The sequence below is a fragment of the Aethalodelphis obliquidens genome, unplaced genomic scaffold (assembly GCF_003676395.1).
Source record: "Aethalodelphis obliquidens isolate GAN/ISIS:26980383/991018 unplaced genomic scaffold, ASM367639v1 scaffold130, whole genome shotgun sequence".
NCBI classification, from domain to species: Eukaryota; Metazoa; Chordata; class Mammalia; order Artiodactyla; family Delphinidae; genus Aethalodelphis; species Aethalodelphis obliquidens.
In genome coordinates, this window is record NW_020838074.1 from 1,101,565 (window position 1) to 1,127,109 (window position 25,545).

The 25,545-nt window shown below is 42.2% G+C and overlaps 1 protein-coding gene across 3 annotated transcripts in view; it reads left to right on the forward strand.

The window, feature by feature from the left end:
• Window positions 1-25,545, forward strand: part of DDR2 (discoidin domain receptor tyrosine kinase 2) — a 162,055-nt gene that overhangs the window by 104,641 nt on the left and 31,869 nt on the right. For all 3 annotated transcript variants that reach the window (XM_027099198.1, XM_027099197.1, XM_027099196.1), the window contains 4 exons: window positions 19,588-19,690; window positions 21,177-21,408; window positions 21,722-21,869; window positions 22,261-22,366. In XM_027099198.1, the coding sequence (XP_026954999.1) occupies window positions 19,588-19,690; window positions 21,177-21,408; window positions 21,722-21,869; window positions 22,261-22,366 (589 nt within the window). The remainder of the gene's footprint in view (window positions 1-19,587; window positions 19,691-21,176; window positions 21,409-21,721; window positions 21,870-22,260; window positions 22,367-25,545) is intronic.

Here is a 25,545-nt window from a genome sequence, read left to right on the forward strand (position 1 = left end):
CCAGCTCCTGTCTCCCAGCCCCGGGTTTCTTCCACCAGACTACCCACTCCTCTGGGAGCCATTTGAGGAAATGATCTTTCCCTAATAATCATGTATAGCTGGGCAGCCTCATGGTTTCCTTTCTGTGACTTCTGATATACATTTATGGGGGTGAGAGGTAATTTGGGTTTGAGGGACAGCCTGAAGCCAAGGAATAGGGTAAGCCAACAGGGTCCTATAGAGGTCACACTTGGAACCTCGCTCTTGTTAGCACACTCAGCAAGCAAGGCTAGAGCTAGAAGCCCTTCAGGACCAAATCACCCTTGCAAAGAAACCAAAGTACTGGAGATGCTATGGTGCTTTCCGCACAGAGTTGTCCCCTTCTCCCCACTCCCTCGTCTCCCACCAAGGCTGATACCTGCTACATTACCAACACACGTTTCCATACTGAAAAATCATTTCTGTTTCCCAGGGTTCTCATTATTCATTTTCTCCAGAGATGTGCTGAAAGGGTTTATGGGGCCTCAACTGTTAATCAGAATGTGGTGCTAGTTCCAGGTTTCTGAAACCAGGCCTGAGGTGCTAAGGCTGTGTGTTTGTACGTATGTGTACGTGTGTACTTCATATGGCTTGAGCAGGGCCCTGGGAAGGCACCTCCTGGGTTGAATTTCTCGTAAGTGAACAATGCTAGCTGCTGCCCAGATTGGCTCTTTCTTGCTTGTATGTTTGTCGAGTCTAGCCTCAGGGTGGCCTTTGGTATCCTTCCTGCCAGTAAAAGGATCTCTCTCTGGGGATAACAGGAACTCATTTGCCTCTTAAGCACTCTTAGTTGCGCCAAATGGGGGAAAAGAGAATGCAAATTTTGAAGAAGAATACCAACTAATATTTAATGAGCACTTAATATATTCCTGGTACCATTCTAAGTGGCGTCAACAGATATAATCTTCACAATCATCTTATGAAGTAGGTGGTATTGTTATTCCAGTTTCACCGAGGGGAAATTGAGGCCCAGGAACATTAGGTAACTCAAGATTATAGACCTAGCCAAGTGGCAGAGCTGGGATGTGATCCTCCTCCGGGGAGCACATTCTTGACCTCTGTGCTCTACTGCCTCCTGGAGTGTTAGACTCATTTTATGTTTGTGCTACCCAATCACATCAAGTCTCCAATGTCAGGCTGGCTGAGATGGTGAAGGTATGAGAGTGACCCAGAGATAAAGGAATTTGCCAGTCTCAGTGAGAAAAGGAAGGGAGAGCACTGAGCTCAAGTAAAGGCACAGAGCCACAAATAGCAAAAACAAGAGGGTGGAGGTGGTTGTCACTGAGGGGTCATAGGGCAAAGATGAGGTCAAGGTGTTGCCAAAAACAGGAACCACATGATTTTGGGATCCTCGGTATGTGACAAGTGCTTTCTGATCAAAGGCTTTGCCTTCACCCGGTGATAACAAAATGCTGTGCCAATGTCTTCCCTCCCAGGATGCACGTTCCTTTTGCTGTAAAATTTCAACAAATCTGGGATCAAGACTTTCTAAAATCTAAACAAGCAATAAGCTTCTCTGGGCCCTCTTTCTAGATTGTCCCCTAAATTGGTGTTTCTTCTTGACCCTGAGGTCATATTACAGACAGCGTGGAGAGTATATGCTGACAGCAGAGTGTGATGACAACAAAGATGGTGAAGAGACCACGGCAACTGAGAGGTCTAGATTCTAGTTCCAGCTCTGTCACTATCTAGCTTAGTGACTTTAGCTAACTCTCTGCACCTCACTTTGCTCCCTTATAAAATGGGAAGAATAAACTCTGCTTTCTGCACTTCACAGGGTTACTATAGGGAGACCAAATGAGATAATGAAGTCAATGGGCTTTGGAAAGTTATATGCAAATATCAAGGGTTGTGATTTGTTACTTTTGGAAGAGAAGGAAATTAAAATAACCCAAACACTATAAAACAATAGTTTCTGTCAAGCAGATGATGGAGGAGGAAAGAGAAAAAGCGTTCATTAGTGACTATTATCATCTCTTGTGGTCTCCAAGAGAGACTCAAGTTACCTTTGGAGAATAGGGGTTTCTAACAACCCTGAACTCCGGCCATCCTAATTCCAAGGGATTCAGGGCCGTGTGCCCAGGCTGAGCATATCCATGACGGTGTATTTTTTCTGGGGAGAATAGTGTGATTGTTGACTTAGCTCTTGGTCTTAGCCAACAGGACTCTGAAGAGCATGGATGTGGTAAGATAGCCCTCCCAGAATTTTTCAGTGGTTTGGACACATACACAGTAAAGTAAAGCAAAAGTTAAGACATTCAAAACAATGAGGGTTTTGGAGTGGGGGGGGCTTAAGTGGGAGGTGATGAGTTGTTAAAAAGTATGCAACTTCTTTTTTTCCTGCTTCACAGATGTTTATGACTTTGGCTATTGTCTTATTTGGTGTGGTTGATCTCTTGTGTCCTCATGACAGACACCTATCACAGTGCTTGGCCTATAGAGGCAATCAATAAATATTTGAGGAATAAAAAGAAGGCAGGAAAGAAGGGAAGTTGAGAAGCTCCCAGGCTTCTCTGTTTTTTTCTCCAAAAATGGATCTAAATTATGCCATGTGAGACTTGATCTCACAAAGATGTTCGGAAGCTGAGAAGAGGCTATACGATATCATCCCTTTAAGTGACAGGAGTGCAAAGTAGAAGGGTGATAGACTGAAGTTCCCTGAGCTGCAGCTACTAATGTGCAGTAAAGAGGTCCAGCCTCTGATGTCCGAGGGCTGAGAGCCCTTCACCTTGCAGAGGTAGAGGGCAGCCTCTGCTTATTCCTAAAAGCTTAAGGTCTCCCTCCTTTGGCCTGTGGGCAGAGCATTTTAGTGGATATAAATAAAGAAAAATGTGCTTAAGTTTACCCAAATATGTGTAAAGCTTTTACTCTTGACTTTTCAAGGGAGGGATTCAGATTTAATCTTTTGGGTGCTGTAAGCTGCAGTCAATATATAAGGTCTAACAATGAAGAGTATCTTCTATGTATAAGCATTGCTAACTTAAGAAATGGTTCATCCTGGCATAAGAGAAGCCCTGGCTATGGGGACAGGCTAAAACCACCTTGAGAAAGCTATAATATTAGTTTGTTTGTTTTTAGTAGGTTAGACCAATACTTAGGACTTTGTCATAGCTTTTCTTATTGAGGAACTTGCTCAGTAGTGATGGATGGCTATCCTACTACTACTACTGCTACTATAATACTAGTACTGCTACAACTACTAATTATAACAGCAACAACGACATGGTATATCTATGGCTACTGGTTGTGTTTCTTGATTAAGTAAAATTAATCCTTCATTTCTTTTATGAGGATGAATCTAAATTCCTCTCTTGAAGTGCCAAGAGTAAGAAATTTACAAATACTGGGGTAAATTCAAACATATTTTTCTTTATTTATAACCACTAAGATGTCCTGAAATTGACTTGGCCCACTTCTCTGTGAGGCTGGGGTGGTCTTCTCTTTAGAAACGTGTTTGGGTCTTTGATTTTCTTAAGAAGAGGTGAACCCAAAGTCCAGATTGGCCAACAGTGAAAGCAGTTGGATCTCCCTTTACTTGGTGGGGTAGAATTTCTTCACTCTGGGCAATTGGTAAGGGTATAAGCTTGGGTTCTTGGTTATTCAGTGCTTTTTAAAAACTCCTGTGTTTTCTCTGTGGCCTCTCTTCCTGGTGGGTCCTGAACTCTAATCTTTGTTTTGTCAGACTCAAAAACTCAGTTCAGCCTTTCAGAGGGTTTCTCCTTAGGTTTCTCCGCTGCGTCTCTACACAGCCCCATCATTTGGCAAATGTGCGGAGCAAGAAGAAAGCCGCCTGCTCGGAGGATCCCAGGTCTACTTCAAAAGCTCTTAGATTTTATCCTCTAGTGACCCTCTAACCAGTGCAAAGCCCAGAGTCAGCCTCTTGCCCTTGTCTCCAGTTGACAAAGGGCTACACATGACTACAGAAGTTATGTCACCTGTCCTATTCTCCCTTCTCTGAAGCTTCAGTTTCTCTGTTCTCACTACCTCAGCATCAATCAGATGCCTTCAAGTAGATGATTTGTGAATTTTATTCAGTTCTTCCAGTTATCCTCAGGTGGAGGGTTACTGTAAGCTACTCCATGCCACCTGGAAACAAATAAAAAGTTAACTTTTATCTCGTTGCCACTGTGATTCATATTAACTGATTATGCTTTGCTTTTCGAATTGGCTAGTAGGAAGCTTAGAGACAAATTTGAGGCCCATCACCGGCAAAAGGTATAGAACCAAATGTATTATTTTGGATACAAACCTTAGCTCCGTCTTATCTTATTGTCCCTGTTCTCTTTCCCCTTACCCACATTTCTCCACTTATTTCTCTGTTTATTTATTTACTTAGTATCTTATACAGCTTTGGAAGCCAATTCCAATTTTTTTTTTTTTTTTTTTTTTTTTTAGAATGAATCAGAGTAAAAATAGTTAAGAAAATAACACCTAACCTTTATTAAATGTTACTGTTCTAAGCATTACTCTGCTTTAAACATTACTATCTAGGTACTTGACATATATAACTCATATTTTCTTACAACATTCTTATGAACAAGTACTATTATTACTGTTAAACTGAGAGGCTTAAAGCTTAATTAATCTTCCTAAGGCCATAAAACCTTTGAATTGCTTAAGAAAACGTGACTATAATATCCCCTCTCCTTCTCCTATATCATTTACTGAGCCCTATTGTCTTCCAGGAAGTGTGCTAAGTTCTTTGCATACGTTATATTAAATCTCCACAACAACCCCGCTTGGCAGGCTTATTAAGAGACTAGGAAGTTGAGGTTCGGAGGGGCTTAGTAACTTGTCTTGGGGGTCCCGCAATTTGGAAATGGCAGAGTCAAGTTTTAAGCATAGACCTATTTTGATTCCAAACTATGCCGTGGCTTTCTTCTCAACTCCTGACTCATGGCTACCCAGCTGTGTCTTCAGCCTACCTCCCTGTTGAGGGAATGAACACACTATTTTACTACAAGTCTTTCGCTGACTTTGTTAACCAGGAAGAAGAACATATCTTGTCTGGCCCTCATCTGAGTACCCGGAAATCCAGTATAGCTTGGGGACCCCTCTTCTGGAGCTCTGCAATAACTGTTTCTGGAAAATATTTGGGGCTTTTAGGAGAACTGCAATTCTAAAGAACTGTTCCTAAGGGGAATTTAGACTTGGGCAAAAGAGGTCTTGGCAAAATAGCTTCATTGTACCTAGAGGAACCCAAATAATTTTCCTTGGCACCTAGCAAGATCCCTTTATGTAGATATTTACCTGCACAGCGAACCAGTCTGAAGTAGCCTGCTAGGTAGAGCTTATGGAGAGAAAGGGCCCAAATAACAGCTTCTTTAACTAGACCACCTTGTCCTCTCTGGAGCTAAAAAAACTAGGTCATGGTAGCCTGAGCTTGAAGAAAGAGGAACCAGGGATCAGGGGATCTGAATTTCAGTCCTGATTACCCTAGTCAGCTGTGCATCCTTGAGTAAGTCAATTCACCTTTCTGGGCCTCAGAGATTCTAATATTTAACATGGAGCCGTTAAAGGGATTGGTTTCCTAAAGTCCTGGCTCTAAAGTTTTATGATTGCAAATGTTCCTTTAGGCCAGAGACTGTCTTGGGTCCCCTGGTTGACCCTAGTAACTGCACCCCGCCCCCGTCAGTCTTAACCTTGCCTGTGCCCAGAGAGGCCCAGCTGTCAGCTCTTCGTGCCTCAGGCCTTCTGTGTGTCGTGTGTGTGTTTTCTTGGAAGCTGCATATAGGACACTCATTGATGGGGGCCTGTGGTCTGGAGCTAACAGTGAGATGGTAAACATCATGGAACAAGCAGCCCTTTCAGGCTCTCAACTTTGGCAGCACAGTGTGAAAATAGTTCTTGGAAGCTGGGGCCTGGTGGCCGCTGCTTCTCCTCAGCCTGCCTGCCAGGTTCTACCAGAGCTCAGGATGGACCGAGCTCCCGCCTGGGCATGTAGCAGCCAGTACTGGTAGTTTTCCACTCTGAGGAACTGGAAAAGTGAGTTGGCTTCTCTGTCCAGGAGACTGGTGGATAGTGGAAGCGTCAGGAAACCACCAAGACAACTCAGCAGGCAAAATCAGGTGATACTTCTTTGCTGCAGGGTCTCTTGCTTCCCTTGCTATTTTCTGCCTTTTCCTGCTGCTTTACATTTCATAATGTGGAGCTCAGAGGCAGATGGATGGGCTCTGATAAACGATGAGGTAGGCTTGGGGGAAAGTAAGGGGACCTGACAATTAGGACTTGGCAATTCTGAGTCTTTGCTATTGGCTGGGATCCCTTCCACAGAAGGAGTTTACCAAAAATAGGCATATTCAATAGGAAAACCACACTGGTACTGCTAAGAAGGGCCACGTTGGCTGCCCTGGGCCAAGGTTCATCCTGGTTCCAAAGACCCACTAGGATGAGAAAGGCCATCCAAGATCATCTTGTCTATTTTCCTGTGTCCTTTCTCGGAGGCCCCTGGCAAGACTGATTCATCAAGACACTTTGCCTAATGGCTGCTTTGCTGGCTCTTGTCTCTGAATTCCCTTTCCTCATCCTTATATTCCTTGGTCTCAACTTCTAGACCTCCAGCCCCACTCCATTGTCTGAAGAGGGTTTGTAACACTTGTGGCCCAGAGCCTTATCCTAGCTTGAGCTGGGGATCCTCCACTGACTAATATTCAGGTCAGAACTTCTCTTCCTTTCATGCAAATGCCCACAAAGCCCTTGAAAGAGCATCCCTGCCACTCTCTGTCCTCTGGAGATGGTTGTGAGCTGGGAACAAGATGGCGCTCACTCTGACAAACCTTGACCCTTGTTGGGGAAATGCAACTGAGCAGGGTATTTTTTCAGCAAACGTGGGCTGAGTATCTTTTGTGGCCAGGCACTTTGGGAGGTTCTGGGGCAGAGAAATGAATCAGTTGCAGCACCTGCCCTGAAGAATTCAACTTGTGGTTAAGTTCACAGTCTCCATTCATCCATCCTTGCATTCATCCTTCTGTCCATCTACCCATCTCTCTACTTCTTTGTCTACTTATTTATTTGCCAAGTGTGTGTTGAGCATCTAATGGTGCTCTGTGTTGGCCGATGGTGAGGGGGAAAAGAAAGAATCTGATGTGATTACTATTCTCAAAATTGCTTACAGTTTCAATAAGCAGGTAAACAAGCACAAGTAAAACGGAAACTCTCTGATGAAGGTTGTTACCTAAAAGAACCCCCCATTTTCCCCACCATCACTTTTATCCTCATACCATGTTTTAGTGTTTTCCATAGTTTTGTCACACTACCTGAAATAGTAATAGCTAATAAGAGCCATAGTCAAATAGACAATTTGATTGCCTATTTTTTAAAAAATTTATTTATTTAATTTATGTATTTTTGGCTGTATTGGGTCTCCATTGCTGCGCACGGGCTTTCTCTAGTTGCGGAGAGTGGGAGCTACTCTTCCTTGCAGTGTGCGGGCTTCTCATTGCCGTGGCTTCTTTTGTTGTGGAGCACGGGCTCTAGGCGCGTGGGCTTCAGTAGTTGTGGCATGCAGGCTCAGTAGTTGTGGCACGTGAGCTCAGTAGTTGTGGCTCTCGGGCACTAGAGCGCAGGCTCAGTAGTTGTGGCACACAAGCTTAGAGGTGCTCCGTGGCATGTGGGATCTTCCCTGAACAGAGCTCGAACCCGTGTCCCCTGAATTGGCAGGCAGATTCTTAACCACTGTGCCACCAGGGAAGCCCTGATTGCCTATTTGATTGTTGAAAATCTATTGCCTTTTGTCTGTCTCCCGTACCAGAAAGTAAGGTCCATGAGATAAATCATTTTCTCTATCTTGTTCACTACTGTATCTTCAGAATAGTACCTTACACATAGCAGAAACTTATTTATTAAATAAATACACAAATAGTCATTAAATAAATATACTTGTTAAATAAATCCATGAACAAATCCATTAATAAATCCATGATAGGTTGCAATAAAATATGTAATGGCCCAGGCTTACAAGGAAGTCTCAGATGTCTGCTGCCTGGTTAAATGTCATTAGTAGGGGCTATCCTTCTCTAACTTCCCAGGCCTTTGTTTTTAAGTTCTGTAATAATAAACAACATAAAACTCTTCTTTTACCACTTTTTCAACAGATATTTAGTGAGGACTCAGTTAACGCCAGACACCCTACTAGAAACTAGAGAGACAACAGAGAGAAAGATAGACAGGATCCTGCCCTCAAAACATGTACTGTTTGGTGGGGAGACTGAAATTAAACAATTATTTGTTCTACACGTGTGAAAGGTGCTATAAAGGAAAAGCAGTGTGTTATAAGCATTTAACAGAGATTTCTAATTTAGCTGGGGGCTCAGAGAAATTCTCTAAGGGAGGCGTGGTCTGAGAGCTGGAGGAATAGCAGGAGTTAGTAGGTAAAGGAGGGGAAAGGAAGAACATTTCAGGCAAAGCGTACATCATGTTTAGAGAGACCTCGAGGCTGGAAGGTACTTTGTGTCGTTGTGAAGTTGAAATAAGACCAGTGTGCTGGGATATAGAGAGCAAAGATCTGGGATGTCCCGAGATGAGGCCACATTATCCTGAGAAGAATGAGAAGCTGTTAGAAGGTTTATGCGAGGGTAAGGCTTTAGGAAGCTCACCTGTGCTACTATATGGAGAAGGGACAATAGGGGAACCAGGAAGAAGAGCTAGAAGGCATTATAGTTGTCCACAAGTGAGATGGTGGAGGTTGGGCCCTGCATAGGAGGTGTGGGGAAGGAGAGAAATAGCTGGACTTAAGAAATTTGCAGGTGATACATTTGTGGGTTTTACTGATGGGCCCAGTGATTCTCAGAGGCCAAGTTTACATCTCACCCCTTGATCGCCTCTTAGCAGAGGTAACATGTCACCTATCATCCTGAATTCCTCCTCTCCAATAACCCTATATCTATCTCCAGGCAGAGGTTCAGAGACCCTGCTCTTGACTCAGGGAGAGCCCTTGTAGTTTTCGTCAATGTTGTTGCCACTCTGCTGTCTACACACAATGGGCTTAAACCCTTCTGTGTGATGCTTCGGTGTGATGGAAGGGCTGGAGGGGATGAGGAAGAGGGGAGCTCTGACACATTTGCATTTTTTTATGTGGAGAGCTGAACCCTCATCTTCTCCCCCAGTTCCTCTAATTATCAAACTTGATTGTGCATCAGAGTCACCTGGAGGGCTGGTGACACCATACTTTGCTGGGCCCCATCCCCAGAGTGTCTGATCCAGTAGGACTGGGATGGGGACTGAGAATTTGCATTTCTACCAAGTTCCTGGGTGATGGTGACGCTGCTGGTCCTGGGAGCATACTTTGAGGACCGTGGCTTTAACACAACGATAGATAAGGAGAACAGAGCCTTCGGGAGGGAGTTGATACTCCTTTACACCCAGGAGAGTATCCTATGTGGGATCTCGGTGTCTCTCTCTCCCTCTTTCTCTGTTAACGAGGGTAAGTTCTTGTAAGACTTTAGTTAGAACACAAAATAGAAAGGATCCCTGAGCCCGGGAAATGTAATGGAACTGAAATGTTCCATGAAGCAGTTATAGCAGCAGCATCTCTGTTGAAACTTCTTGGTTGCTGTTCCCAGGATAAGCAGCGCCTTGGTGGGGAAGTTCTTTGCAACAATGTCATGATTCACCCCATGCGACCCTCCTTCCCCATTTCTAGTTTACTTTAGATGTTCCAGGAAGCAGTTCTCATTACATTCATGGCTCAGTGACTAGAGATACATGATAGCCAGGAATGAAAGCCCAGTGGGACTGTGAATGAGGATTTCTCCGGTTGTCTGGCAGAGTCCCAGAGGATCATCCTGGATCCAGGCTGGGAGGGATCTGGGAGCCGTGTGGCTGCACAGCAGAATCACCCGGGAGACTTTAGAAATATGTAGGTTCCTGGGCTCAGCTTCAGATATGCCAAAAACAGATCTCTAAGACGAGGCTCCTAAATATGTATTCTAGAACCTTCCCAAGAGATCCTAAAGTAATTGGTCCATGGACTGGCTTTTGAGAACCACTGCCTTAGAGAACGTCTCCTCTGACTCCCTTGTTCCCCTCAGGAAGAAACTGAGATCTAAAGAGGGTGTGTGGAGTTTGCTCAGATCCCACATGGTTTAAATCAGGGGTCCCCAACCCCCAGGCCTCGGACCGGCACCAGTCCGTGGCCTGTTAGGAACCGGGCTGCACAGCAGGGGGTGAGCAGGGGGTGAGCAAAGCTTCATCTGCCGCTCCCCATCGCTCCCCATTGGTCGCATTACTGCCCGAACCATTGGTCGCATTACCGCCTGAACCATTCCCCCATACCCGCCACGCCCCACCCCCTCCCTGCCCCTCATCCATGGAAAAATTGTCTTCCATCAAACCGGTCCCTGGTGCCAAAAATGTTGGGGACCGCTGGTTTAAGTGGTAGAGCCAGGAATGAGTTTGAAATCACTTGATTTTCAGAGGTTGTATAGTTTAGTGAGGTCACAGCCTCTAGATTTAGATTCTAATCTGAGTTAGTAAGGTCTTGGGCAGTTATTTAAACTCTTACCAGTAAAATGGGTAATAAGTGGGAAACTTGAAATAATGAGTGACAAAATGCTTATCTCGTTGCCTGCACTTGATAAATGCTTCTAAATGGAGGCTATTCTTACCATATTTCATCGAATTTAAGAAACTTCTGACTCTAAGATGTATCATTACTTTCTGTGCCTCTAAGGAAAAAAACAAAACAAAACTATCTATGACTCACTATTTGCTTGCAAGAGGCACTCAGATTTGTAGAGATGTTAACATGTGGGGAAAAAAAAGGGAAATGTGGTATTCCAATTCTCTTTCCTCCACCCTATGAAGGTTATTATGTTATTAAATTAAATACTTCAACAATAAATGCAGATTTCTGAAGAAGAGGCACACAGTGTGCTAGAAGAACAGCAAAGAGGCCAGCATGGCTGACGGGAAGGGTAGGATGGAAATGAGGTCCAGGACACTCAGGGCACAGATGATGTGTAAGGTTTTTGAATTTTATTATGAGTGAGATGGGAAGTTAATGGAGTGCTTTGAGCAGAAGAGTTACATGATCTGATTTACATTTTAGTAGATACATGGGACAAAAGCAGGCCGGTAGGAGGTTCTTGTTCTCTTCTTGTTGATAGGGGACAGTGAATTGGCCTAGATTGGTAGCACAATATTTGTAAAAGGTAGGTGGGATACAGGAATATTTTTAGAGTAGCTAATAGGATTTACTATTACCTGATGGACTGGATATGAAGTATGAAAGGAGTCAAGGATGGGCCTCAAGATCTTTGGCTCAAGTCATTGGAAGAATGGAGTTGGCTGAAATGGAAAAAGCTAGGGAATGAGTTTTGTAGGGAGACTATATTTTACTCAACTTTCTTCTTATTCCTGATCTATATCTATCTCAAAGGTTTACCTTCTGTTTTCGATAATTTTTTTTTTTTTTTTCCCAGTACGCGGGCCTCTCACTGTTGTGGCCTCTCCCGTTGCGGAGCACAGGCTCCAGACGCACAGGCTCAGCGGCCATGGCTCACGGGCCCAGCCGCTCCGTGGCATGTGGGATCCTCCCGGACCGGGGCACGAACCCGCGTCCCCTGCATCGGCAGGCCGACTCTTAACCAGTGCGCCACCAGGGAAGCCCTTGATAAATGTTTTTTAAGCACCTATTCTCTCCCCTGATGTGCAATGAGAAATAAAAGAAATAAAAACAAACAAGATACAGTCCTTTTATTTTTCCCTCCAAAAGTTTGGCATCTGTAGGGGAGATAGGACTCACAGAAATAATTATATTACATAGCAGTCTGTACCTACTGCTATAACAGAGATGTTGAAAATGTCAGAAATCAGAGGAAGGAGAAATTTATTGGAAGTGGTACTATCCTCCCTCAGAAATGCTTGCTTTAGTTGAGTATGAGTTCATTAGCCTGCAAAGGGAGGGTGCTAGATAATAACTTAGGTTAGTCTTTCCACTGCAGGTGCACTGACCTTGCTGTACCTCCGGCAGCCAAGAACGCTCTTTCCTTGCATTTCGTGTGCCCTTTACACGAAGCATGTTCCCCTCTGGAGTCACCTGGCTTGCTGTCTTCCTTCACTGAGCTCTCTGCTCAGTCAGCTTATCTCAGAGGTCTTCCTGATCTCTTTAGTTAAAAGAGAACCTATTCCCTTTCTATACTTTATTTTCTTCACAGCATTTACCATCTCCTCCCCTACTAAATTTTTATTTGCCTTTTGTCTTCTCTCCCACCCTAGAATGTAAACTCTGTGATGAAAGGCACTTTGCTTTGTTTGCTGTTGTAACCCCATAAAGATCCCCCCCAAATCATTGGGTGAATGAATTAATAACAATAGGATATTTTAAAAACCATGGATTTAGTAAGCAACAAGCAAACAAGTAGATTATCATGCTGTGGGTGATGTTGAGATTGGACTGGATTCGGGAACGACCTTTGGTTTCGGAAGGGACGGAGGGTGCCAGAGAGCAGCTCGCTTACTGATCAGCTGAGCTGCCATCAGCATCCTGTCATCTTGGGAGAGACAGCTTTCCTCAGATCATTCTTTTGGCTAAACCAGAGCGGGGCAGTCTGGTGCACTGGGACAAACTTTGTGTTAGGACTCAGAGATGTGATCTAAGTCAAACCCCTATCGTTTAATAGCCATGGGACTTCAGCTGGTTTCCTCGTATACAATTTGAAAATAATAATACATGCCCTCCCTACCACATCGGGTTACTGGGTGGGTAGAAAACAGGTAGGCGGGCTTCCCTGATGGAGCAGTGGTTAGGAATCAGCCTGCAATGCAGGGGACACGGGTTCGAGCCCTGGTCCGGGAAGATCCCACATGCCGCGGAGCAGCTAAGCCCTCGTGCCACAACTACTGCAGCCCGCGCACCTAGAGCCCATGCCCCGCAACAAGAGAAGCCTCCACAACAAGAAAAGCCACCACAACAAGAAGCCCGCGCACCGCAATGCAGAGTAGCCCCTGCTCACCGCAACTAGAGAAAGCTCGCGCATAGCAATGAAGACCCAGTGCAGCCAAAAATAAATAAATAAATTTATTTTTTAAAAAGTCATTATAAATATTGGCTATATTCCCTGTGCTGTCAAATTTAGAAAAAGAGGTAGGCAGTTGGACAGCACTTTTCAAATTGTGAAGAATTGTATTTTAGGGGTCAAGATGGCAATTGGGGGCACTATGACATGGCTGATAGCCAAAAGAGCCAGGAATGTCTGCCGTGGCGAGCCAGGCCCCCTCCCCAGGATGTCCCTGAGGGAAATATACACACAGGGAACAGTGGCAAAGGGAAAGCAAAGTTCTACTTTATTAGTAGCTGGGCTTGTGTCCTAAATGCCAATGCAGGTGCTCTGGTAAACTGGACTAGGGCATGTAGCATGTGGGTTAAAGGCCTCCAGAAGCCTCTCCTTGCCCATTAAGTCACTGATGCTAATGACTAAAACACTTAGCACATGCAACAACATGTAGGAAAAACTTTGAGGAGGGGACCAGAGCAGACCTTTAGTCAGGGTGTGGCCTTTGCTGCCTGATGGGATGAAGCAGAAGAGAGGACAGTGCCCTGTCTGTGACTTTGAAACATACATTGACCTCACTCATTGGTAATTTTGGCCTCATTGGGATCCTGTATTAGTATTTCCTCATCCTTACTCCTCCCTTCAATTTCATGTTCCAGAGTCTTCAGATTTTGAGAATCTGATGCTTCATTCCTGAACCTCCCAGATTCAACCATAATGATTATCTGCAGAACCAATCACCTCTGATGGAGAAATTATATATTTGACAAGAATAGGCAAAATGATACTTTCAAATCTGACTTGGAAAATGCAGTGGACAGTAACATAGAAGAGTTTCAGTTGGGTATATGGCCATGTTTCTTGTCAAAGCTGCCTGTATATGGTTTTGCTTAATCATACTGTTTCTTAGAGTGTCAGCTGGCCCTTGACTCAGAGTCATCCTTCCCTTTCCTAGGGTTGGACAAGAATCCAGGAACTTTCCTGGGTGTGATACGGACAGAAGGGCTTCTTGCCTTCAGCTTGTCATGATTATAGTGGATATCCTTATTCTCCAAGCCCTCCATGTTCTTCAGGGACAGCAGTTTGGCTGTTTCTGTGCCAAGCTTGGGCACGATGCTCACATGAAACCATTTTCCCTTTGATGTTTTGCTACCTCTCCAGGGAACTTCTAGGAAAGGAGCTTGGTTCCTGTTAGCCCTGTAAGTTGCCTACCTTTGTCTTCTTCTAGCCTAGGGAAACCTCACCCATCTTCCTGCCGCCTCTACTTCATCCTACGGTCGCTTAATGAGGGCAGGCTTTCCAGGAAGCCATTAGTCTTCAAGCAGTTTCTTATTTCTGCCCAGTAAACATAAATCTCCCATGGGGCAAAGGAGCAGGAAGGCTTTGGCTATCAGCTTTGGAAAGGGGCGTGAAAATATACAAATAAAAATCTCAATATATTATCCTACCCCAGAGGTTACTTTTTGAAAAACAGCTTCACTGACATATAATTGACATACAATAAACTACACACATTAAAAATGCACAATTTGGGCTTCCCTGGTGGCGCAGTGGTTGAAAGTCCGCCTGCCGATGCAGGGGACGCGGGTTCGTGCCCCGGTCCGGGAGGATCCCACATGCCGCGGAGCGGCTGGGCCCATGAGCCATGGCCGCTGAGCCGGCGCGTCCGGAGCCTGTGCTCCGCAACGGAAGAGGCCACAACAGTGAGAGGCCCATGTACTGGGGAAAAAAAAAAAAAAAAGCAGCACAATTTGATCTGTTTTGACATGTGTATAAACCTGTGAAATCATCACCATAATCAAGATTATGACCATATCCGTCACTGTCAAAAGTTTCTTTGTGTCCTCTTGTAATTCCTTCTGCCCACTCCTTCCTTCCCTAGGTAACCACTGGTCTGCTTTCTGTCACTGTAGATTGACTTGTTTTCATTTTCTAGAATTGTATAATACACAATATAAATGGACGCATACGGTATATACTCTTTTTGCCTGGTTCATACTCTTCTATCCCTCAGCACAATTATTTTGAAATTTATCTGTGTTGTAGCATGTATCAATAGAGCATTCTTTTTTATTACTGAGTAGCAGAGATGGGACTAGGGTGAGGCAAGGGAGGTGCCTAGGGTGCAAAGTGCAAGCTGGTGCTCACCCTCGGGATCCTGCAAAGGCAGCACTGGGACTTCCATGACCCTGGGAGTGGGCACCTCCTTGTATTTTGCACCCTAAACACCTCACTTGCTTCGTTCTAATCCCAGTCCTGCTGAGTAGCATTTCACTGCATGGATATATCGCAATTTGTTTATCCATTTACCTGTTGATGACATATGATTGTTTCCCAATTTGCGTTGTCTGTTACAAATAAAGCTGTTAAGGACACTCCTAAGCCTTTGTATGGACTTACACTTTTATTTCTTTTGGACAAATGCCTAGGAGTGAGTGGCTGCAGGACAGAATCAGTGTATAGATATATGGGTCTACTTCTGGACTTTCTCCTGTTTCTTTGGTATGTTTGTTTATCTTATACCAACATCCCACTGTCTTGATTTCTGTAGTTTTATAATGTTTTAAAATCTGATGTTAGATCTTCCTCTTTGATCTTCTTTTTCAAAGTTGTTTTGACTATTCTGGGATCTTTGCTCTTCCATATGATTTTTAGAATCAATTTGTTCGTTTATACAAAAATGCCTGCTGAGACTTTGATTGGGTAGAATGGACATCTTAATAGTATTGATTCTTTTGACCCATGAACTTGTAGTATATTATCTCCACTTATTTAGATCTTTAATTTCTTTTTGCAGTGTTGGGTAGTTTTTAGTACACAGGTCTTTCACATTTTTTGTCTTGTTTATCCTTAAGTATTTTGTAATTTTTGATGCTACTGTAACTTGTAATTGTTCACTGCTAGTTTATAGAAACACAGCTGATTGTTGTATATTGATCTTATGTCCTGAAACCTTATTAAACTCATCTTTTAGTTCTAGTAGTAGCTTTTTTGTAGATTTCATCTGATTTCTTACATAACTGATACTGTTACCTGCAATTAAAGGCAGTTTTATGTCTTCCTTTCCAATATGGGTGCCTTTTACTATTTTTTTTCCTTGCCTTATTGCTTTATCTGGAAATTCCAATATAATTTTTAAAATTGAGTTATAATTGACATATAACAATGTACTAGTTTCAGGTATATAACATATTGATCCTATATTTGTATATATTGAGAAATGGTCACCATAATAAGTCTAAGTTAACATCTATCACCATACATAGTTACAAAAATAATTTTTTCTTGTGATGAGAACTTTTAAAATCTACTCTCTTTGTAACTTTCAAATATGCAATACAGGTTATTAAGTCCCATGCTGTACCTTGCATCCCTGTGACTTACTTATTTTGTAACTGGAAGTTTGTCCCTTTTGATCCCCTATACCCATTTGGCTCAACCAATCTGTTCTCTGTATATATGAGCTTTTTATTTTTTTTGGTTGTTTGTTTTTTAGATTCCACATATAAGTGAAATCATATGATATTTGTCTTTCTCTGTCTGACTTATTTCACTTAGCATAATGCCCTCAAGATCCATCCATGTTGTCACAAATGGCAAGATTTCATTCTTTTTTATGGTTAAATAAACCATATATATGGTATGTATGTGTATATATATCACATCTTCTTTATCCATTCATCCATCAATGGACACTTAGGATGTTCCATAACTTAGCTATTGTAAATAATGCTGCAGTAAACATGGGGGTGCATATATCATTTTGAGTAGTGTTTTCATTTTCTTCAGATAAATACCCAGAAGTGGAATTGCTGGATTACATGGTAATTCTTTTTTTAATTTTTTGAGGAACCTCCATATCATTTTCCATGGTCACTGCACCAATTTACATTTCCACCAACAGTGCACAAGCATTCCCTTTTCTACACATCCTTGCCAATACTTGTAATTTCTGATCTTTTTGATAATAGTTGTTCTAACAGATGTGTGCTATCTTGCTGTGGTTTTGATATACATTTCCTTGATGATTAGTGATGTTAAGCTCTTTTCATGTACCTGTTAGCCTTCTATATGTCTTCTTTGGAAAGAAGTTAGTTGAGGAATAATTGAAATCTCCAGCTATAATTGTGGATTTGTCCATTATTTTGTATTTTTTTTGCTTCATTTGTTGTGAAACTCTGTTATTAGATACATAAGTATTTAGGACTGTCATGTATTCTTGATGAACTAGCCCCTGTATCACTGTGAAATCCCATCTTTATTCCTTGTCTTGAAATTTTTTGTGTCTGGTATTAATATAACCACTTCACCTTTCATTTGATTAAGTTTTTGTAGTATATTTTTTCCATATTTTCTTGTGACTTATCTGTGTTTTTATATTTAAAGTGTGTTTCTCATACACCATATGTAGTTTAAACTTGCTTTTTGAAAAAAATCCAGTCTGACAATCTCTACTTTCTAATTAGGGTATGTAGACCATTTATATTTAATGGGAGTATTTATATGATTAACTTAAAATCTATATTCTTGCTATTTGTTTTCTATTTGTCCTGTGCTCTTTGTTTCCTTTTCTTCTGCCTTCTTTTCAATTAATTGAATTTTTATGATTCTGTTTTATCTTTTCTTGACTTATTAGCTATAAGTCTTTTAAAAAATATTATTTTTGTGCTTGCTTTAGCGTTTGCAGTATACATCTTTAACTAAAGTCTATCTTCAAATGATATTATACCACTTCACATAGAGTATAAGAACCTTTCAACAAGATAACTTCCATTTTTCCCTTTAAGCCTTTGTGCTATCGTTGTCATGCATTTTACTTTTGTGTATGTTGTAAACACCACAATATGTCGTTATTTTTGTTTAAGTAGCCAATTACCACTTACAGAGATATAAATAACATTAAAAATCATCTTATATATTTACCATGTAATTGCCATTTTGGAAAATTTGCTGTCGTCTTTATCTTTGGTCCTCGGTGCATAATGTGTCCTTTTCCTCTAGATGCTTTTAAAATTTTCTCTTTATTATCTGCTCTAAGCAATTGGATTATGATATACTGTAGTGTAGTTTTCTTCATGTTTCTTGTGCTTCAGGTTGTTAAGTTTCTTGGGTTTATAATTTTCATCAAATTAAAACAATTTTCCACCATTTTTTATTCAAATAATTTTCTGTCTTTCTCCCTCCTCTTTTTCAAGGTATCCATTTACATGTATATCTAGATGTTTGAAATTGTTTCACATCTTACTAATGTTCTGCTTTTTGTTTATTGATTTATTGACTGATTCTCTTTTCTTTGATTTTTTCATTTTGGATAGTTTCTATAGTTGTCTTTATGTTCCTATTTTTTTTCCTCCAATATGTAATCTGCTTTTAATCCCATACAGTGTATTTCATCTCACACATTCAAGTTTTATCTCTAGAAATTTGACTTACCTCTTTTCTCTATCCTCTATCGCTCCCCTTATATTTCTGAACATATGCAACACAGTTATAATTATTTTGGTGTTCTTCTTTTCTAATTTAACTTCTATATTAATTCTGAATCAGTTTCAACTGATTTATTTATTTTTCTTATTATAGGTTCTATCTCTCTGCTTCTCTTAAAGCCTGGTATTTTTTTTTTTTTTTTTTGTCATGGGACATATCTGTACTAAAAAATTATTCATTGTTTATCTGAAATTTAAATTTAGCCAGGGATCCTGTATTTTATCGGCAATCCTACGTCCTGAGAGCTCTAGTCCCCTTGACTTCTACAGACTCTTACCTTTGTCTTCTGAGCTCAGGGAATTCTCCAGCCTCTGCCGGAGTTTTCACTCACTGTGCTACAGCCTGGACGTTCTCTCACGGAAGTAAGCTTTTGCAGTTGTAGGGTTCATCTTCTTTGTTTCCTGTCTCTCAGGGATTGCTGCCCTTTGTTGTCTGATATTCATTATGTTGAAATCCAATTTTTCATATACTATTCCCGTTTTCTGGTCGTTTCACCCAGGAGAATAAATCTGGTCTTTATTACTCTATCTTGGATGGAGGAGGAAGTCCAATTCCAGAGGTTATTATTTTTAGCCAGAGTCTAAAACATGGTACCAATGGGGGCCAAAGCTGAGTGTTCAGTACCTTTATAGGAGAGGTTATTTTTTTTAGCTCTGCTCCATAGTTTCATGAAATCAGCTATCTAGGAAAAGAAAATGCTATGGATCATAAAAGGTACCTAGTGATTATGAGAACGGCTCACCACTGTTGGGAAACTGATTAGAAATGCATGTCTGCTAATAAGGAAATGGGGATGGGCCATAGAGTTATTACCAAATAAAAGAATAAATCAGCACATAACAGTATTGTCAAAGTCTGGACCAAAAGATAAAGTTAGCTGAGGTTCAAATGCTTGGAAAATTGAACACTAATAAGTTTGGAGGCAGGGCCAGGAAGAAAAGGCCGAGAGAGTCATAGCGGTCAAACTGGGGTCATAGAGGGGCCTAGTCCCTCTTTCCTGTCTAATAATCAATTGCATTCTAGCTGGGGGATCTCTGAAAATAAAATAAAAGGATTTCCTCTCTTTTCTCTTTGGTTTCTCTTGGTTCAGCCATATGCCGCTATCCTCTGGGCATGTCGGGAGGCCACATTCCAGATGAAGACATCACAGCTTCCAGTCAGTGGTCAGAGTCCACAGCTGCCAAATATGGGAGGTGAGAATGGATGCCTCAAGAACACCTGAGTTCTGGGTTGGACAGAATTACTGACTCCAGGTCTAAGGAAGAAGCGTGGTACTTGGTGGGAGCTGGTGGGAATGGGGGAAGGACATCAAAGTGGACCTGCTCTGCATGTTTTCAGGTAGAGAATTTGGGGCCCGGCAGCACGTGCTGGTCTAGCAACCTCACCCTAACCACAGGGGCCCTAGAGCCACACCACTCACAGCAGATCAGCTTATTGATATGCAGTGCACTTTCTTTATCTCACGTTCTCACCATGAGCTACTGCAGGAAGTGGACTACAGTGGTACCTATGAAAAAGTGCAGATTAGGTAGGTCACTGAGAGTTAGGAGACATGGCCCTCTTCTCAGTGGGTGTTTGTGAAACATCAATCACAGTGCAAGGCATCAAGGCCTTAAATAGACATTGAGGCATCCAACAAATTCTTCCCTCCTCTCAAGGATACCTCACATAGAAGGGCCACCCTCATCCATAAACAAAGTATGTTGGGTTTCTTGTGGTCTAATATCAGGGGTCCTTTAAAGCAATAAACTATTGCTTGTCAAAAATTATTGTCAAAAACTATTCAGCTTGTTAAGAAGTAACCTTCCTCCTGGAATCTAGTTCTTTTGGTGTAAAGCATTGATTTCTGTTAAAATGGAATCATCCATAGGAAAAGCAACCCTGTAAACCTTCTCCATGATTTCTGTCTTAGTGTATGCAAGATTAGAGTGATGTTTGGTGGGGTTGGAAGGGAGCAACAATGAGCAGGTGCCGTCTGTGAGAGAAGGCACATTCCAGGGAAGAGGGAAAGGGGGAAGAGGGTCCCCAAATAAGCCTTATAATGATTTCACAGTTTTGTTTGTGGGTAGCTCAGCCTGGAGGTAGTAAAATGAAACCAGATTATTTACTATTCCCTGACATACTCTTACCCCTCACTTTCACCATAGGTTTCCATGGCTTTTTGCTGAGCTGCCATGCTCACCCTGCTGGTTAAAATTCTACTACATTACACAACCCACACTGCAGGTCTTATGATTCCTCCCTCCCCACTCTTATAACTTGATATCCAGGCAAGGAGTGGTTAGCCTTGTTATGCTGAGACTGAAAATGGGGGCTGGGGGTGAGGGTGGTAAAATAACTCAGTGGGGAATAGAGGGTAGGAAGGGTTTCACTGCATGGGACCTCCCTTGAGATCACTAAATCAGGATGGGAAATAAAGGCTCCATGTCATCTGAAGGCTTCTAGCTCCCTGGTGGTGACTGTCTTTCTGGGTTTCATGGTGCCCCAGGAAGAGGGAACTGACCACAAGTGGGTACTGTGGTGACAGTCAGACTGGTAGGGAGAGCCCAAAAAGTCCATCTGGACTGGACTCCCAGCCTGCTGTCTCTCTTCAGCACTGGGCAGCTGCTTGCTGGGGACTGGTAAATAACTCTGTGGTTTCGTGGTTCCTTCCTCTGCCCCCAACCCTCGTCAACCAAGGCTGGACTCAGAAGAAGGGGACGGAGCCTGGTGTCCTGAGATTCCAGTGGAACCTGATGACCTGAAGGAGTTTCTTCAGATTGACTTGCACACCCTGCACTTTATCACTCTGGTGGGGACCCAGGGGCGCCATGCAGGGGGCCATGGCATTGAGTTTGCCCCCATGTACAAGATCAATTACAGTCGGGATGGCACTCGCTGGATCTCTTGGCGGAACCGGCATGGGAAACAGGTGAGAAGAAGACACATTCAGACCCTGGGATGTCTGGGACCATATTTTGACTTGGGCTAGAAGAGGAAGTACACAGGTTGTCTATGTAGGTATGTGTGTCTGCAGACCTGGGATGCCCTTGTAAATGTGTGACCCAAGATGAAGGAGGGTGGGGTGGGGGGCACACATAGGGATATCAAGGCTGCTGAGTGGATACATTCTGCTCCTTGAATTAAAAGGAGAGGTTCCGTCAAAGAGATTATGACTTGGGGAATGAAGAAGGGTCAGCATAACTTCATAGCATCTTCTCACTCTTTCTTTTATCTCTTCTCAGGTGCTGGATGGAAATAGTAACCCCTATGACATTTTCCTAAAGGACTTGGAGCCACCCATTGTGGCCAGATTTGTCCGCTTTATCCCGGTCACTGATCACTCCATGAATGTGTGCATGAGGGTGGAGCTTTATGGCTGTGTCTGGCTAGGTAGGTCTCTAGAGAGAGCGTGTAGACCTTATTAAAAACTCCAGCCCCTGGGAAAGAAAGGCAATCAAATCAGAAAGAGGAATTGCTTTCACCAAGAATTTCACCGGAATTACTAATCACCAAGAAGTGATCCCCTCTTGGTTAGAGTAAAGAAAGGAATATTATTCATCCACCCAGGACTTGGTGCCCCACACCTGGCATACTGCATTCCAAGTCACTTTGCTGACTGCTGCTGAGGAGTACTCCCTGTGTGCCCAGATTGAGTCCTAGGTGGACACATTGCTCAAGATTGCAGTCTTGAAGCCTCAGGTAGTTCCCTGGGATAGTTGTTCTGAGCAGCAGGTGCATCTCCTTCCCAAAGGCACTGACACATCTGTGTTTCCTTTGGCAGATGGCTTGGTGTCTTATAATGCTCCAGCTGGACAGCAGTTTGTACTACCAGGAGGCTCCATCATTTATCTGAACGATTCTGTCTATGATGGGGCCGTTGGGTACAGGTAAATTCTGTATTGTTCTGGGAACAATAATCAATGACTCAATCAGTCAACTAGCCAATGTTTATTTAGCCCTTATACTAGGCATTGTGAGATAAATTTAGACGAAGTAAAATATGTAGTCTTTATTTGGAAGGAACTAAGAGCCTAGTTTGGGAAGACAAAGTAATCAGAAGGAAAACAACAAATTATACAAAGTAAGGGCTAAACTTTGTGGTATGGCTCTAAGTACGGTAGCCATAATTTTTGACCCTCAAAACAAGATGTGTGGTCTGACAAAAATAATAGCCTACTTATGGAAACAAAGGGACAGAAGATTTGAAGTTACAAGTATAATAAACTGGACAGGTAAAGAAGTTCAGAAAGAATGAACCCCAGAAATGTAAATGCTTTAGAAATTGTGAAAAGAAGGAGACTATTAAGGCTTACAATAGACAAGAAAAGATTCTAGGATGAGATGATAATTGGAGCAGAGGAGGTAGGTAGAGGGGAGCAGAAGAAGGGAATCAGGGATGAGGACCAGAATGGCCTGACTATAGCAAAAGCTAGAACTGGGAACAGCAGAAGGGCCAATGGATCCATGAAATGAACCAAGGGAGGGCCATGGTGAAGTATGTTCAGATACAGAATGAACTTAGGGTTGGATAAGAGATGTTCCCACCTATCCCAATTCACTCCAAGTCTTGCCGTTCTTCTTCTACCCCACTTCAACACTTTTCTCTCTTAGGTTAATCTTTGTCTGCAAAGATTGAGCCTGGCAGAGAAGTTAGACCATAGTGAAGTCCACACCAGATGGTGGAGGTTGCTGGTGGTTGAGAGAGAGATTATTGAGTCTCAGGAAGAGGAGTGTGGAATTACAGCACTTCCATTGTCTTGGGTGTGAAGAATAAACTGCTGCCCTCCAGCTTCCATGCCTTGTGTGAAGCTTCCATGCCCCACTCATCCAGTCTTCTATTACTAATCACTTCCTCTCCATCTGCTTAGTCACTGTTCTTCCCCTTTTACATAATCTGTCTTGGCATCATTTCACTTAGCCACACCCAACTGCCATCAACTCAAGGCACAGAGGAAATCAGAGGTCAATTGAATTCAGTTTAGTTTAGTGAGTGTTTGCTAATCAACTGTTACTATGTGCAAGGAATTTGGTAGGGATTCAAATATAATAAAGTCGTTGGTCCTACCTTTAAGAAGCTCACAGTTAGGAGTGGGGACTAAACCAGGATATAAATTACTATGATACAAGCATAAGAGTAAGAGATACACAATGAGTGCTTTGGGATTCAAAGAAACAAGGAAGCTATAGAAGGAAAACAGAGCATTGGGAGTGAAAACACCTGGATTCATGTCATAAAATTATTTCTGTTTGCTATGAGGCTGAAGTGATAAAAAAAAAGTATATAAGGAAAGCATTTTGTAGAGATAATGTGCTATATACATGTAAGTTATTATCTGATTGGAGGACCAGTTAAAACATAATAGAATAGAGGGAATCTGAAATGACCCCAAAGGATGGGTAGAACTTTCACAGGCAAAGAATCTTGAAATGGCATTTTAGGCAGAGGGAATACCATGATGACAAAAGAATCATGGTTGTAAAGTTTAGGGGAATGTCTGGGAAAGATCAGCAGTTTAGTTAACCATGGGCCATATTTATGTAGCAAGGCAGTACATTAGAAGCATAGCAAGGCGGATTTTGTCATATTTTGGAGGAACTTGAATGTCAGGGCCAGGAAGAAGAGGGGAGGAGGAGTTGTTCTTTACCAACATCATCAACGCAATGTGTCACTGAAGGTTTTTAAAGCTGGGGAAGAGCATGATGGGAGCTGTGCTTCAGACAGATTAATCAAGCTGCATTCAAAGGTTAGATTTGAATAGGAAGGGAGGAGATGAGGGGGACATTTTCTAATTCCAAATTCTGTCAGATTAAAAGAATTAATGACCCAGGCCATAATGCTGACTGTGGGAATGGGAATGAGAAAGATACTCATTTAGGGAATATTTGTAGTCTGATTGGATACAGGGGGCAAGACAGTAATGTGAGAAAAAGAGTTAGATGAAACAATAGTCTAAAACAATGGAGACAACATTTATTCATTCAACAAACATATTTTGAATGCTTATCATGTGCCAGGGACCCTTAGTGGATATGGAAGAGAAGTATAATTGACAGAATTGGGAAACCTAGGTGAAAGACTTAGTTTAGAAAGGGATGATGATGGATTCAGTTTGGAATATAAGTTCAAGGGACTGACAGGACATTCAAATAGAGAAATAAGGCAGGTAACTGGAAATATGGCTCTGGATGAACCCCAGAGGAAAGATAACAAAATAATCACAGACATTTAGACACAGCCAGCCTCCATCTAATAATTGAGGTCATGAGCTACCTAGCTGGGGGGTGGCTAAGTGATGAGATACAGAGTTACCTAATTCAAGCTCTCAGGAAATAAATAGTCATAGTAGCAAAAGTTACTTATTTAAATTTTAAAAAAATTCTAAAAGTAATATATACTGTTGTAGAAATTCTAACAATTCTAAAGTATATGAAGTAAACAGGGAAAGTTTCTTTCCTTATTGATTAAATTTTGATGAAAGAGAAGTTGAATAAGCATTCCTTCTAATTTGTACTGCTTTTCTGAAGACTTTCACGGGGATTTATTTTTCTGGGGATAATGGGAAATATATTCATTGCAAGTAAACTTATGTTCTCCTAGCCTTCTGATCTGTAGAGAGAAGAAAAAGATGGCAAAACCTTGGAAGGGAGATCCAGGCTCTGGTCACTGTGGATAAGGCCAGTCAAATTTTATAATTTGCCAAACATTTTTCAGTGAACAAATATATTTAAAAATGTACCTGTAAGGCTGGCATAATCACTCTTAATCCTTCTTTTTTTTTTTTTTTGGTAATTCACAAATTTTACATAACATTGGTCTGCCTATAACCTCATGGGTCATATAGATTATTGCTTGAGTGTGAATATCCCAGTCTCTTCATTTGGGAGACTCTTGACATATCTTCCAGAGCTCGAGGAGAGAGAAGTTCCACACGATGGGTTCTTGTTCTGTCCCTCCATAAACAGAAGGAAGGAGGTCTCTTTATGTTCTTCACATAGTCAAATTAACATCAATACACATCCATCCCACCCAGCAGTCAGGCTTCTGGCAAACTCAGCCATTCAAACA